Below are 13,830 nucleotides of genomic sequence, written 5' to 3' on the forward strand. Positions count from 1 at the left end.
AATTATAGTCACTGGCTGTTGGCTTTTTGGATCTCCCCTTTCGGAAACAAAACCTTTTGATATAAAATGTTTGAAGTAGGGATCTAGACCATTAGTCTGTCAAGGGCCTTAGCAGTGCACCATTTGTCCAAATGTATGCCTTCTTATCTGGGAAACCCAACAAAAGTTTGGCCATTAGGTTTTGTGTGTTTCCTCAATTTTTGTCTGTAAGCCTCTGGTACAAGTTCATAAGCATGAAATATTGACTCTTTAAGCATATTTTACTTCAAGGTATCCTCAATGGAACGTTTAATCAGAATCTCCTGTGCTTTACCCACCAGCTTACACTGGAGCAATGTCTTTAGGCCACTCAATTGCCATGGTTATCCGCTCAAATTCATCAAAATAGGAATTAATCTCTGCCTCACAAAACGTGGGCACAAACACAATATTTCTGCTCGGATAAACCGCAGTTCTTTTTCTGCTTTACACTACCTCGCTGATAAGCTAGTTACCTGCCACGTTTAAATTGATGCATCAATAGATGATTTTGTGCTTTTTTTTCAGGTTCTCCAAAAAAATGGACAGATCTCCGACATCAGCAAGAAAGCTGAGAGCTCCATATCAGAGCTGAATGGCAACTGTGAAGATATAGAAGGTAGGAAACCATAGTTTAGACACAAAACCAGATATTTACCTTCGTAGTAAATAGGACGTTTAATCAGAAAACAATACTTCTTGTTTTATGTCATGATTGCCAAAATTATCTCTACTTGCTTAATGCCAGACAAGATTTTTTTTTAATATCTTCAAATTCAGAAGTGTACATACATTTTCCTAACATTTTAAACTCTGCCCGGGGTGTTTTGGGTTTTCTTCCCAAAACACCTCAGTTTGTTGTTTCATAGTTTGTTGGAATTTTCCTCCTGAAATAACTGGTTTGTCTGAGCTACCTAGTCCGCACCCAGACCTCTCTCTTTTTGCTCGATACAATTTTGTGGTCTTTGTCTAATGGGAGAAACATATGGTTCCCAAATTCAAACAATAAAGTCTCATGTTGGTGAATCAATATTTTCACATTGATTCTTTCCTTTTGAAACTGTATATTATGAGAAATGCATCAAACCCCACAACATTATGCTCCTGCTTCCGTGTTTTGTATAATATTGTTGAACTTTCCCATGATGTCACACATAGAAAAGACGCTTTTGGTGTTTGCTAAAATACACCCACAGGTGTACCTCCAATTAACTTAAATTACCAATTAGAAGGTTTAAACGCTAAGACATCATCAAATCTAGGTATATCTCCCATTTGTCTGGTATTCAGCAAACAGACTATTTTTCTGGTAATCATAATCGACGTAAAACAGGGAAATTCTGAAATAATGTAGAATCAGTTGTAGAGACATTATTTGTCTTTGTATACTGTGTTTCCAAATGTTTTAACGGAACATCTGAGCATAATATCAGCAGAAGAAATAAATATTTATAATTTCTTTTTTTTTTTTTTGTTTAGCTGCCATTTGTCCAGAAATAAATATTACAGAAGCAGTGGAGGATAAAGAGACACCTTTAGAAAATGAAATCGATTTAAAGGATGTAGCTAAAGACACTGAAGACGAACTGGTTGAACAAGAGGATGTGATCGAAATGGATGCCAAGCAGAATGACATCAATGAAAGTTTCAGGAAATTTTTCAGCAACATTGGTCTGAAACTCACAGTTAAGAGAGGCTCCACTGACAAAGGTGGCGTACCTATAGACATGTCGGAGGAGGAACCAAGCAAACCAGAAGACATTAAGGGTGAAGATGCTGCAAACAAAATAAACAAGGATGATGAGGAACAAACAGAACTTATCACAGCAGAGGAAGCTGTAGAAAATGACTCGACTGTGTGCCAGACACTGACAGATGACACACCTGATGATTTTCAGGAAAAAGAAGGAGAAAAAACAGCCGAAACCAACGAGGAAAGAATATCACATGAAACATCTCCACTTCTCAATGAGGATACTACGCCACAAGAGGAACCACAACCACCATCTCCAACTGGTCTTGATGAAACTGCAAGTCCATTTAAAAAGTTTTTTACAACTGGGATCTTTTCTGGTCTCCGAAAGAAAAAAAAGCTTGAAGACGAAGAGGTGGGTGAGAAAGAACTGGTAGAAGGTGAAGTAAATGTGACCCAGGCTGGAAATGATGAGCTACATGATGAAGATGTCACTCCAGTTCTTGATGCTAAAGAGGAGAACCTAATCACCAAATCAGCTGAAGTCCAGGAGGAAGCTAAAGCACCATTGATTGTTGTAGATGAAATCACAAACTCCCAGGAAATTGTTCAAGAGAGTCCCCTAAAAAGGCTTTTGTCAGGCTCAAGTTTCAAGAAGCGCAGTAAAAAGCAAAAAGGCAGAAAATCCAGTGATGCAAAGCTGTCTGACTCTGGAGAACACGTTTCAGATCAGCATCTGTCATCTGTAGAGTCAGCTGAAAATAAGAAAGATGAAACCTCTGCCCAGACATCTGCTGAGGCAGTGAGTGGGGAAGATGGGGCTTGGTTTTCCTTCAAAAAACTTGTTACTCCCCAAAGGAGGAAGAAGTCGTCTGTGGACCATGTAGAGGAACCAATCCAAGGTTCAAAAGATGGAGAGAAATCAGTTGAAGGGGAGCAAATATCGGATCAAAGCACGGAGGAGGGAAAAAGGAGAAAAGACTCGTCTGTGTCATGGGAAGCTGTGCTGTGTGGATCAGGGAGGAGAAGAAGCCGGAAAACCTCAGACTCCGAGGATGAGACACCTCAGCTGGACGGTGAAGAGAACAGGCAAAACGACAGATCTAAAGAAGCAGGATCAAGAGCTTCTACTGAGGTGCAGGAGGTTCTGGCTTCACCCCCTAAAGAGACAGAAGGTCCTCCAGAGGGAGACGAAAGCTCAACATGGAAATCATTCAAAAAGCTTGTCACTCCCAAAAGAAAATCTAAAGATGAGGGAGAACGTATCAGCGAAATCGACCAAGAGGATTCTTCCTTTTCCATAATAAGGCTCCTGTCAGGAAGGAAAACAAGGAAGTCTGTTGATGTTTCCCCTGAAGAGGTTAGTAAAGAGATAGCAAGCGTCTGTGATGAAGACTCTGAGACACCAGCTGTGGTTCCACTGTCTGAGTTTGATTTAACAGAAACACAAACAATGGCAGAAAAGGATGCAGACAATACGCATCAAATGGACATAAACGAAATCAAAGAGGAAGTCCAGTCTAAGGATACTGTGCAAGTTCAGGCAAATGACATCCCAGACAATGAAGGAGCTTTAGAAAAGGAGGCTTCATCGGCTGTTGCTACAAATGAAGAACACAATGAGCTCACAGAATCAAGCGAGCATCAACACCTCAGTGACATACCGGAAGAGGGAGTCCTCACAGAGAACACCCCGGCCTCAGAGGAGGCAGCTAAAGATGAAACAATAGCAGAGGATCTGTTGGAGATCACATCTGAGGCCATTACTGCTCCAGAACCAGCAGATGTTACCCTGGCAGATGAAACTGAGATGGTTTCTGCATTATCCCAGTTATCAGAGTCTTCAAAAACATCTGGCAACACAACACCTGTCCCTGCAGAGTACAGCGTCCTAAACACAGAGACCCTCCTCCAGCAGGTTTCTGAGACTATCACCGTAAGCCCAAAAGCAGTTCCAGTGTTCTTAGAGGAACCGAACCCTGAAAGAGTTGTTTGTTTAGCCTCCAATCAAATACTTGAATCGTCTGTATTAGAGAAGCCAAAAATACTGGAAATACACAGAGAATCAGATGCAGCAAGCATAAAAACCGGCTTAAATGCTGAAGAAATTGATGCAGTGAATGAAGTCACAGCAACGGCCCAAGCCGAAAGTATATCTCACCTTAATGAAGCCATTTTAACGGAAATTTCTTCAGAAGTTCCTAAAGAGTTGCTTGACACTGCCAAGCCTGCTGCAGATGAAGTCTATGAAGTAAATATTTCAGAGTTACAAAAAGACATTAAGGATATGCAAATTGTTGAAGAGAGGCAACATGCGGTTGAAGATACAGGGGATGTAGATGAAGAGGCATCTTCAGAGAGTTTACCTAAAGGAGAAGATGCAGGAACTGAGGATGTTTTGACTGATCAAACTGAGCAGGACAGCAGAAAAACACACTCTGAAGAAGAAGAACTAGCTGTTCCATCAGCAGATGACTTGGAGGAAGCATATGAGAAGGAGGAAGAACAACCTGCAACAGAGCTGGACACTGAAACCAAACAAATGCCCTTTGAGCAAGCCCAAAATGAGGCTTTATCTTCTGCAGCAGTGGATGAGTTAGAAAAACAGGCTGGAGCAGAAAAAGTCGAGTTGCCCAATGTAGAGCGTGATATTCAGTCACATGAGGAAAGATCCGCAGAGGACACGGAGCCATCTGAAATACTGTCACAGGATCTTACTGAAGTAACCAAAACAAACACGGAACCTCAAATAGCTGGAGCTGAAACTGACATAAGTCCACCAATCCAGTTGGAGGAGGACATGCTTGAGACACCTAACAAAGAAGTAGATTTGATTTCAGAAAATATTTTAACTACTGAAAAGGATACTGATGAGTCAACACAGGTAGTGACTCTCCCTGAAATGACCAAGGAAGCAGCAAAGAAAGAGCCAGAAAATGATCTGTCTGAAGTAACGGTATCATTAGAAAATGTTCAAGCACCAACATTAGAGTCAGAAGAAGATATAACCGAACCCCCTAATAGGGAAGTATTGTTGTCAGATGGTCCAGCATTTGAAACAGAAGCAGAAGAATCCAGACAGGTGGATTCTTTGATTGAAGAAGCCAAAGAGGAAGAGAGGAAAGAGTCTCTAATAGCTGCTGATCAAGTCGGCAGCTCTGAAGTTACAGATGTATCAGAGATCATGCAGGATCCGGCAACAGAGACAGATGAGAACGTTGTTCAGTCCCTACTTGAAGACGTGTCATTACCAGACATGTCATCAGGTGAAACCCACACAGAAGAATCTAAACCACCAGAACCTCTCACTGAAGTCAGAGAGGAGCAAGACGATAAAGAACCTAGAATAGGTGAAGTCCAAATTGATCAGTTAGAAATTACAGAGGTATTTCAAACCGTTGAAGTGCCAACATTAGAGTCACAAAATACATCTGCCCTGTCCCCTGATGAAGAATTATTACTGTTTGACATTTCCCAAGCTAAAACAGGAGAATCCAAACAAGTAGAGTCTCTCACTGAGGTCCCAGATGAACAAGAAGACAAAGAGACAAAAGCAGATGCAGCTGAAACAGAAGAATCCAAACACGAAGAGTTGGTCACTGAGGTCCCAGATGAGCCACAAGACAAAGAGACAAAAGCAGATGCAGCTGAAACAGAAGAATCCAAACACGTAGAGTTGGTCACTGAGGTCCCAGATGAGCCAGAAGACAAAGAGACAAAAGCAGATGCAGCTGAAACAGAAGAACCCAAACACGAAGAGTTTGTCACTGAGGTCCCAGATGAGCCAGAAGACAAAGAGACAAAAGCAGATGCAGCTGAAACAGAAGAATCCAAACAAGTAGAGTTGGTCACTGAGGTCCCAGATGAGCCAGAAGACAAAGAGATAAAAGCAGATGCAGCTGAAACAGAAGAATCCAAACACGTAGAGTTTGTCACTGAGGTCCCAGATGAGCCAGAAGAAGAGACAAAAGCAGATGCAGCTCAAACTGAAAACGCTGAACTTGCAGAAGAATTTAAATCTGTAAAGTCCGATGAGGATGTTATTCAATCCCTTATAAAAGACACTGAAATGGACAATCAGGAAGAAAAACAAGAGGTAACTAATAAAATCAAAGGCATAAATCCACAAACAGATGCTGATCAAATCAACCAGGTTAAAGAGGAAATATCCTCGCAAGCACCAATAATTAATTTAGAAGAAGATGCAGTTAAGTCCATTGATAAGGAGGCATTGTCCCCTGAAAACATTTTAGCTGGAGTAACAAATTACAAGGAACTTGAACTGGCAAAGTCCCTCCCTGAAGCACAAGAAGAGCAAGACAACAAAGAGCTACAAACAACAATTACTGCATTGGAGTCCTCGGAAGTTGCACATGTTTCTGAGATTAAAGACGCCATAGATGTTGCACAAGATGCCATACTGGAGTCAGAGGGAAGCAGAGTTGAGATTCTGGAAAAAGACATAACACCTTATGAAACTGTACCAAAAGCAGAAACAGCTGAAGAGACACCTAAAACTCAGACACTAGATGTTCAAGCAGAAGATACTCCTGAAACCGAACAAGCTCTGGAACCAGAACCTTCTTTAGCACCTCCACTAGATCCAGCAGAAATTAGCTGTGAAGCTTGTGATACAGACGTGATATATGATACTCCAGTAGTGGAAAAGGTCACAGATGAATTAATTATTACCGATTTGAAAGAACCTCTCTGTGAGAAACTAGAAGGTTCGCTCTCAGATGCACAAGACATTACCTCAGATCTAGATACAAGTCAACAAACAACTGCACCAAATGAAGAGGAAAGTACAACTGAAAAAGTTGAACTGCAAACAATGCTTCAAGATGTTCCTCAACCAGAAGACATTGACATTGCTAAAGAAGAGCCAGAGGGCAACGTTGCACAGCAGTTGGATCAAGAAACCGATGCTGAACCATGTGATGCTAAGGTTAAGGATGAAGAAAATGTTCTTGAAGATCTGCAAGGGTTACAGGCACCAACAGCAGTTCACATATCATCAGTTGATGAGAGTCCAGGGAGTGCAGAGGTCCTAGAAAAAACAACAAGTCTTGAGGAAAACCTGCCAGATTGTATAGACACAGCAGAAGTTTCAGAGGAATCCAGGAACGAAGTGAATCTCTGTGAGCAGCAGGAGAGGGTAGAGGGGGAGGAAGTGGATCTTCTTTCAGACGCTGAGATAAAAGTTGCTGCAACCGTTAGTAACGTCATATCACACGAAGTTATGAGTAATCTGAAGGAGGTTTCAACTGAGAAACCTAGTGCTGTAGTTTGTGAAGCTTTAACGGCTAAAATGGTCAGTGAGTCAGAATTCATTGATACAGTTGAGACTACGGCACCATTAGTGTTAGATGAAATAAATCAGGCAGCAGAGCCCAGCAGCGCTGTTCTGAAGATGAATGTTCCGCCCGTGGAGATCGAGGTCAATCACAAAGTCCAGGTGCACCTGATGGATGTTGAGATCAGATCAGCCGAGAAGATGGTAGACACAGTGATCCAGGTAGGGGTTACAGAAGTTAAGGGGACCATTGATGTGTGTCAGGAAAACATTCAGGAAGTAGAGAATATCTCAGCCACTGCGGGAATTGAAGAAGGAGTCGCATATGAAGGAATCCAGGTGACAGTTCAAGATGTCATGCAGCACATAACAAGTAACTTACCAGAGTCAGCATCCGACTCGGCCTCTGAAAATGAGGAAAAGGACATTGAATTGAAAGAAATTATACAAAAGGTTTGTGAGACAGATCAAAAGGAATTGGTTCAAACAGAAGAAGATACATTGATCATTGACAGCACTGAGATGGTCAATGAAGGACAAGAGGAGGAGGCTTTAACTGTTACTGAGAACTCTGGAATCCCTGTTGAGCAACTTGAAGAATCCAAGCTACTGTCCAGTAGTCCCCAAAGCTCTGAAGTGTCCATCAAGGACCACAAAGAGGATTTAAAGGAAGCAAAACCTGCTGAGCCAGAAATAATCACTGCAGTAGGAGATGTAAGAGCAGAGGTGTTAGCTGTAAAAGACCCCAATGAAAGCCCAATGGAACCTCTGCCAACTACTCACACACAAGTCGCCACTGCTGGCACTGCTGGATTAGCTGTGCCCCAAAACACCGGAGTAATCTCCTCAGCAGGGAACCTTGAGTCCCCCTCTAGCCTGTCCTTAGAATTTAAACTGAATATACAGTTTGCTCAAGCTAAAACCCAAACATGGCCATCAGCTGCACCTACAGAGAGACCTGAACCCGTTAGACAGGTTGATGTTTTTGACGCTGGAGTTCAGGCAGAGGAGTCAGTACCTAAAGGAGATGAATGCAAGAAACAGACAGAACTAAATGAGGTCGCAGTGCAGGCAGTCAGTGTCACCGAAGCAGATCCCGAGACACACTTAAACCAGAGGGCCTTAATTGCAAGTCAGCCAGTGTTACAAGATGTGGGCATCCAAGCAGTGGAAAGGACAGAATGGTATGAACAAATCCAATCTACTGAAAGAGCCACAACAAAGGTCCAGGCCGTGGATGTCCAATCATCACGACAAGAGAAGAGAGCAGTGCTCCTGAGTAAGCCTCTGCTCTCCGAGTTAAAAAAAGGCTGGGCTTTTAGGCAGTCAGAGGATGAAAATGATGTGTGGCTGGATGCAGAGGAGGACATCTATCCACAGCATGTCCCACAGACAACCATTGATCAGGTGGACGAACATATCCAGCTACAGAGTGAGAGTGAACAAAAGGAGGAAGCAGAGCCTGAGATGGAGTTTGAGATGGCAAGCAGTCTGGAGACTGAGGACACAGAAAGCCAACAGAGCAAACGGAAAAAAGAAACAGGTGCAATAGAAAGTGAAGGGGAGGATTTCGATGTTGCACTTGAGGAGCTTGGAAGCAGTGTCCCTGCAGTGGAATGAAGCCACTATAACCCGACCCTTGGGTTAAAGCCAGGTAAAATATCTCCCTTTAAACTCGTTAGTCTTCAGTTAACTCGTTGACAATTGAATTTAACAGCTGCTTTTTCCTCTTTTCCTAGGTTTGGACAATCATAACAAAGAAGCCACTAAAGCATTTCCCATGACATCAAGTGACACTAAATATGACAACTCCCATATTTAGCGGTGATATCATCCTGGATTTTAAAAATATGATTATTATTTAGGTGTGGTTTGGGCAGGGAAAACTGTTGTTCTCCTCAGGGTAAAGATAGTGGGATTTCAGATGTGACCACATCGACCGTGCGTTTAGACTACTAATAATGTGCAATCCTCCTACTTGTATGTAACATGTTAATTCTGTCTTTAAAAAGATAAAGAACAATTTAACGAGATGATCAAAAATATTACTCTGACACTGCACACATCTTTTTTATATACTAATGTAGGTAATTCAAGCTTTTCCTATTTATTATCTAATTTGCCCATTCAGTTTTTGTTCAGTTATTACACTTATAATGCCGTGAAGAACTCATACTTATTGAACATTTTCAGATTTCATCAACTTAAATGTATTTTGTAAGGAATGTTAGACTTTCACTTGTCCTTACCTGCATATTATCTGAAAAGTGTGGAAGTCAGTTGATTTTAAGCCCTCAAAAATCAATACTTTTACAGAACCTTTTCTTTTGAATACAGCTTTAAGTGGAGTATGTTTCTACCAGCTTTACGCAACCAGATTTGAAAGCATTTCTTTGTTACATAAAAGATCAGATCCAAATCAGATCAGGTGGGGAGCATCATGGGGTCTGCCATAGATTCTCAATAGGGTTCAGGTCTAGATTTGATTTTGTTTTTATTTTTAAACACATCAATCTTTTTAAGTTCCAAGCGGTTCTATTGTAGCTCTGGATACATTTCAGGATTGTTGCAATCACACATAGTGTTTTTACTATATATAATTGAATATTTTGGGGATTTCCTTCTTTTTAAGAGTTTTTTTGCCGTCTCTCTTCCTTAAAAGCGCTACATCCTTTTAGGTTAGATTTGCCAAAGCCAAAAACAGCAACTCAGCAGTAATTAAGCCATAAATGCACATAAGAATAGTTGAGATTAACCCGTAAGCAAAGTATTTGTCAGTTACAGCCCTATTGAAAACCACATATGATCTTCCCTCCACTTTACAACTATGTTCTAATTTATTTTGCCCTACATAATAGAATTATAGTAGAGTACCACAAAGTTTCTGGCTGTAATTGAGAAAGGCGAAAGAGAGTAATAAATACACTTTTCATGCTTTATAAGTATACATCAGATATGTTATTATATATATTTCATCTTGTACATATTTTTGAAATGTATACAGGCTATGCAACGTATATTTGCAATCAAAAAGAGATACTTTGTTGAATTTCAAAGTAAGGGGAGTAGAGAGCATGCCATAGCACTGTAGAGACATTTGATATTTAATGTAGACAAATACTGACTTTTAAGTGTTTGGATTGTAATCTGCACAGCCTTAATCATGGTATATTTTACTTCTTTTTCCATTCTTCTCCTCCCGTCTATGAATCAACTATAAAAGAATCAGCTGATATAATCAGGTCTGTATTAAAACTGAAGAAAACATGCAGTTGATTAGTTTTCTTTTTATTCAATTTCTCCTGATTTTAAAGTAATTCCTCTCATGTCAAGAGTGGCAAGATGTAAAACAGAACCATGAGATGCCTTTATTCATATATTACCAAGATTTATTATTAAAACATTGTTTTAATTAAATAAAATAAGACCTGAATATATACCAGATCTCCTGTATTGTTTTTAAATTGTTTGTGCTTTGTCATTGTTTATTATTCAGCTGTCAGTTTAAAAAATAATGAAGGGTTTTTTTATTATATAAATCTAAAGGAAAACAACTGAAGAAAAACCTCAGCAATCACACTTTGTGATTAGGACTAAATAAGCACTGATACATTTGTGTAGGCAATTTTATTTTGGCATGAATTAAGTCACATGAATAACGCTAGGTATGACCTCATGATGCTCTGAAGATAAAATAAAAATGCTGAAAAATCTAAATACACAAACTCAGCAAAATAAACATTAAACAATCCCATATTTAACCAGTGCAATCATGTTAAAACACTAAGCAGCCATGAAATTGGACAGAAAGATAAATCTCTATATATTGTGCGCCTGAAAACTGTTCCCTCTTTCAATGAAGGAGTAAAAAAACTCAAACTAATCCGGTCCCCTTCACATTTTGCAGCTGCTTCAGCGACTCACTGTGACATTGCAGTGAACGAGCACCTCAATAAAGTTCAGCATTCTCTTATGCAGTGTCTAATGCCATTTACTGATTTGTGCTTTCTTGGATCAGCAGATTAGAAGATCATCTTTGCAAGTTCAAACATCACCTATAAAGAAAACAACACAGAAATCCATCAGTTCAAACAGGGCAGGAGAGACTTTTACAGTGCTTTACTAAAACAACAACAGAAAAAGATCTGTTTTTCATTATATATAAAGATATATAAAGATTCTGTATGATAGGACCAACATAATGCAGTGCACAAATGTGATGCATAAACGGTTTTATGAACGCATTTTAAAAAGCCATCAAGATATTTATTCTGAGCCACTTTTTAAACATTATTCTGCAACTCCAGCAGCAGATATTTGTACATCTAAAATTTGTTTGCCAAATAACTGCAGGTTAGTAAAACTAGATAGAAATAAAAAAAAATCAGGTTTAAAGTTTCCATCTCTTTTCTCATTTAAAACTAAACCTGCAGTCTTACTTCTTATAAATATGCGAAATGTTTCAAAAGCTCGCTACCGAATCTCTAGGCCTTCAGAGATCAGTATTATGGAAGAAAAACAGTCTCATTGGAATCTGCCTTTTTTTAACACCCAATTTTAAACACTGAATTAGTTAAACACTGAATTTTTTTAACACCCAATTTTAAACACTGAATTTGTTAAACACTGAATTTTTTTAACACCCAATTTTAAAAACTGAATTTTTTAAACACTGAATATTTTAAACACTGAATTTTTTAAACACTGAATTTTTTTAACACTGAATTTTAAACACTGAATTTTTTTAACACTGAATTTTAAACACTGAATTTTTTTAACACTCAATTTCAAACACTTTTTTTAGACATTGAATTCCTTACACTCAATTTTTATCTGGTTAAAATTCACCAGAAAAAAATTCAGCTGCAAAAAAATTCAGCTGTTCACAGCTGAATGAGGACTTTATTTTTGTTAAACAGAATTACAATTATAACGTCAGTTAGCTACTAACAGACAGCTATTACAGTTTTTCCTCTTATCAGACTGGGTGAAACGACTGAGCCGATCACAGCTAGTACAGCACCCCTGTCTGCCAAGGCTCTTGGTTTGATTCGGAAGAGCAGCTGAATTTTTTTCTGGTGAATTTTTACCACATAAAAATTGAGTGTAAGGAATTCAATGTCTAAAAAAAATCAGTGTTTAAAATTCGGTGTAAAAAAAAAAGGCAGATTCCAATGAGACTGTTTTTCTTCCATACAGTATGGTCACAGCTTTTATATACTGAGGTTAATTTACACACACATGGGCTCTGTATACTATCTGGGAAACTTCTGACAGCAAACTGATTAAACTGGTTTCTTTTTAGGAGTCTAAGTATAAAGGCTGAGCAATGATTTTCTAACTGGATTTGATATTTCACACAAATTCCCAAATAAAAATTCCCAGATAAAGGGTTAAAGTAAAGCCAGTTTACCTCTATGGTAATGAGGATGACTATCATCCACTCTAATCTCAAGCTGTGCTTTTCACTCAGGTGGCTCCTCATCAGGTCAGTCAGCTGTGTACAATGTTCCAGCTTCTCGTTCACAACCTAAAAACAAAGTCAATGTTGAAAGGAGGCAGAATTTCTCACTGAAGCCCTCATTCAGGACTCATCGGCATTCTGTTCCTCAGAGTAACTCGATTTACGTTAACTCTGCGGTTGATGCTCAGGAACTGGCATGTCTTGTCATAGAGCTTTTCTAAGTTCTCTCGGTCCCAGTAGAAATCAGGAGTGAGCAGCAGGTCGGACCTCAGGTTGATGCAGTGCCTGTAGGAAGAAAGAGGCAAAAAGCAAATGCTGAAAAGTCCTGGTCATACCTGAGGTCGGCGATTCTTAACAAGACAGCAGCAACTAACATATAGGCAGTAAATTAAGTGAAGAATCAGGCATTTCTAGTAATTGGAGAGCTCTGGCTTTCTCTTAAGTTGTAAACTAAAATAGAAAAAGAAGGAGCTGCTGTTTGGAGGCAAAATGAATTGACCTTAATGTGAAAAGTTCTCCGATCTTCTGCATAACTTCAGCAGAAGAAAGCTTGACTCTTCTGCCAGACTTCAGGGTCTAAGGAAAACAAATGACCTTATATTACTCTTCTTATAATAACTCACATGAATCAAGAAAATTCTCTCTTCATCTGATTCTTTTTACCTCTGGAATTGACTGAATTGACTCTACAAAGTTGTCCAAAGCCACCTCCCATATCGCCAACTTTACTGAAAAACAAAGAATCAGTAAAAAGTTTGCATCTTGACAGAACAAAGGAAGTATTCCTCCTTAAAGATTGCATCTCACCAGACAGACAGAGGGCATTTGAAAAAGCAAATTTCTCCAGAACCGCCTCATGTTGATCCATTTCGTAACTAAGAATGAAATTGCCTCTTTCAAGTTTCGTGTTTCCTCTAAGGAGGAGATTCAGAAGTTAAAGGGAAGCAGAACAAAAATCAGGAACACTAATAAACCAAAGTGACAGTGAAGCCTTTCTTACTCTCCCACGGTGTAGTTAATCTCCTCGTTTTCCCAGTGGACTAAAGCAACTTCATAGGGCTGGATCTCATGATGCTCCAATAATCGTAAAACCTTTTTCATCTGCAGGAAATGAAAACAACATCCATTGTCGAAGGAGTTGACAGGATGGAAACAAAAACAAACCATATTTACCTCTTTCTCCTCAACATTCCAGAAAACCACTGATCCTTCTCTGAAATACAGATTAGACTCAGCGTTAGATGAGACAGAAAACTAGCTTATATAAAAAAAATTTATATTTAAGCTAGGGATGCACGATATAATCGGCCCCCTATCGGTATCGGCCTTAAAACTGAAAATCGATACTGATATTTAACC

General features: G+C 39.4%; 2 protein-coding genes across 3 annotated transcripts in view; one reads left to right on the forward strand and one right to left on the reverse strand.

The window, feature by feature from the left end:
- The window catches only part of LOC107098342 (A-kinase anchor protein 12-like), a 16,659-nt gene extending 7,596 nt beyond the window's left edge, over positions 1–9,063 (forward strand). The window contains exons 2-5 of one of the 2 annotated variants that reach the window (XM_015395976.1): positions 547–637; positions 1,498–5,567; positions 5,652–8,661; positions 8,747–9,063. In XM_015395976.1, coding sequence (XP_015251462.1) covers positions 547–637; positions 1,498–5,567; positions 5,652–8,627 — 7,137 coding nt within the window. In that variant the 3' untranslated portion in view covers positions 8,628–8,661; positions 8,747–9,063. Of the gene's footprint in view, positions 1–546; positions 638–1,497; positions 8,662–8,746 lie in introns of both variants that reach the window. The other variant, XM_015395975.1, reaches the window with a different exon arrangement.
- A 1,176-nt stretch (positions 9,064–10,239) lies between these two features.
- The window catches only part of rmnd1 (required for meiotic nuclear division 1 homolog), a 9,937-nt gene continuing 6,346 nt past the window's right edge, over positions 10,240–13,830 (reverse strand). The window contains exons 5-12 of the mRNA XM_015395977.1: positions 13,645–13,684; positions 13,472–13,572; positions 13,279–13,385; positions 13,135–13,199; positions 12,971–13,047; positions 12,636–12,756; positions 12,421–12,537; positions 10,240–11,062 (exon numbers count right to left, since the gene is read on the reverse strand). Coding sequence (XP_015251463.1) covers positions 11,030–11,062; positions 12,421–12,537; positions 12,636–12,756; positions 12,971–13,047; positions 13,135–13,199; positions 13,279–13,385; positions 13,472–13,572; positions 13,645–13,684 — 661 coding nt within the window. The 3' untranslated portion in view covers positions 10,240–11,029. The remainder of the gene's footprint in view (positions 11,063–12,420; positions 12,538–12,635; positions 12,757–12,970; positions 13,048–13,134; positions 13,200–13,278; positions 13,386–13,471; positions 13,573–13,644; positions 13,685–13,830) is intronic.

The sequence above is a fragment of the Cyprinodon variegatus genome, unplaced genomic scaffold (genome assembly GCF_000732505.1).
Source record: "Cyprinodon variegatus isolate N-32 unplaced genomic scaffold, C_variegatus-1.0 Scaffold770, whole genome shotgun sequence".
In the NCBI taxonomy this organism is placed as follows: domain Eukaryota; kingdom Metazoa; phylum Chordata; class Actinopteri; order Cyprinodontiformes; family Cyprinodontidae; genus Cyprinodon; species Cyprinodon variegatus.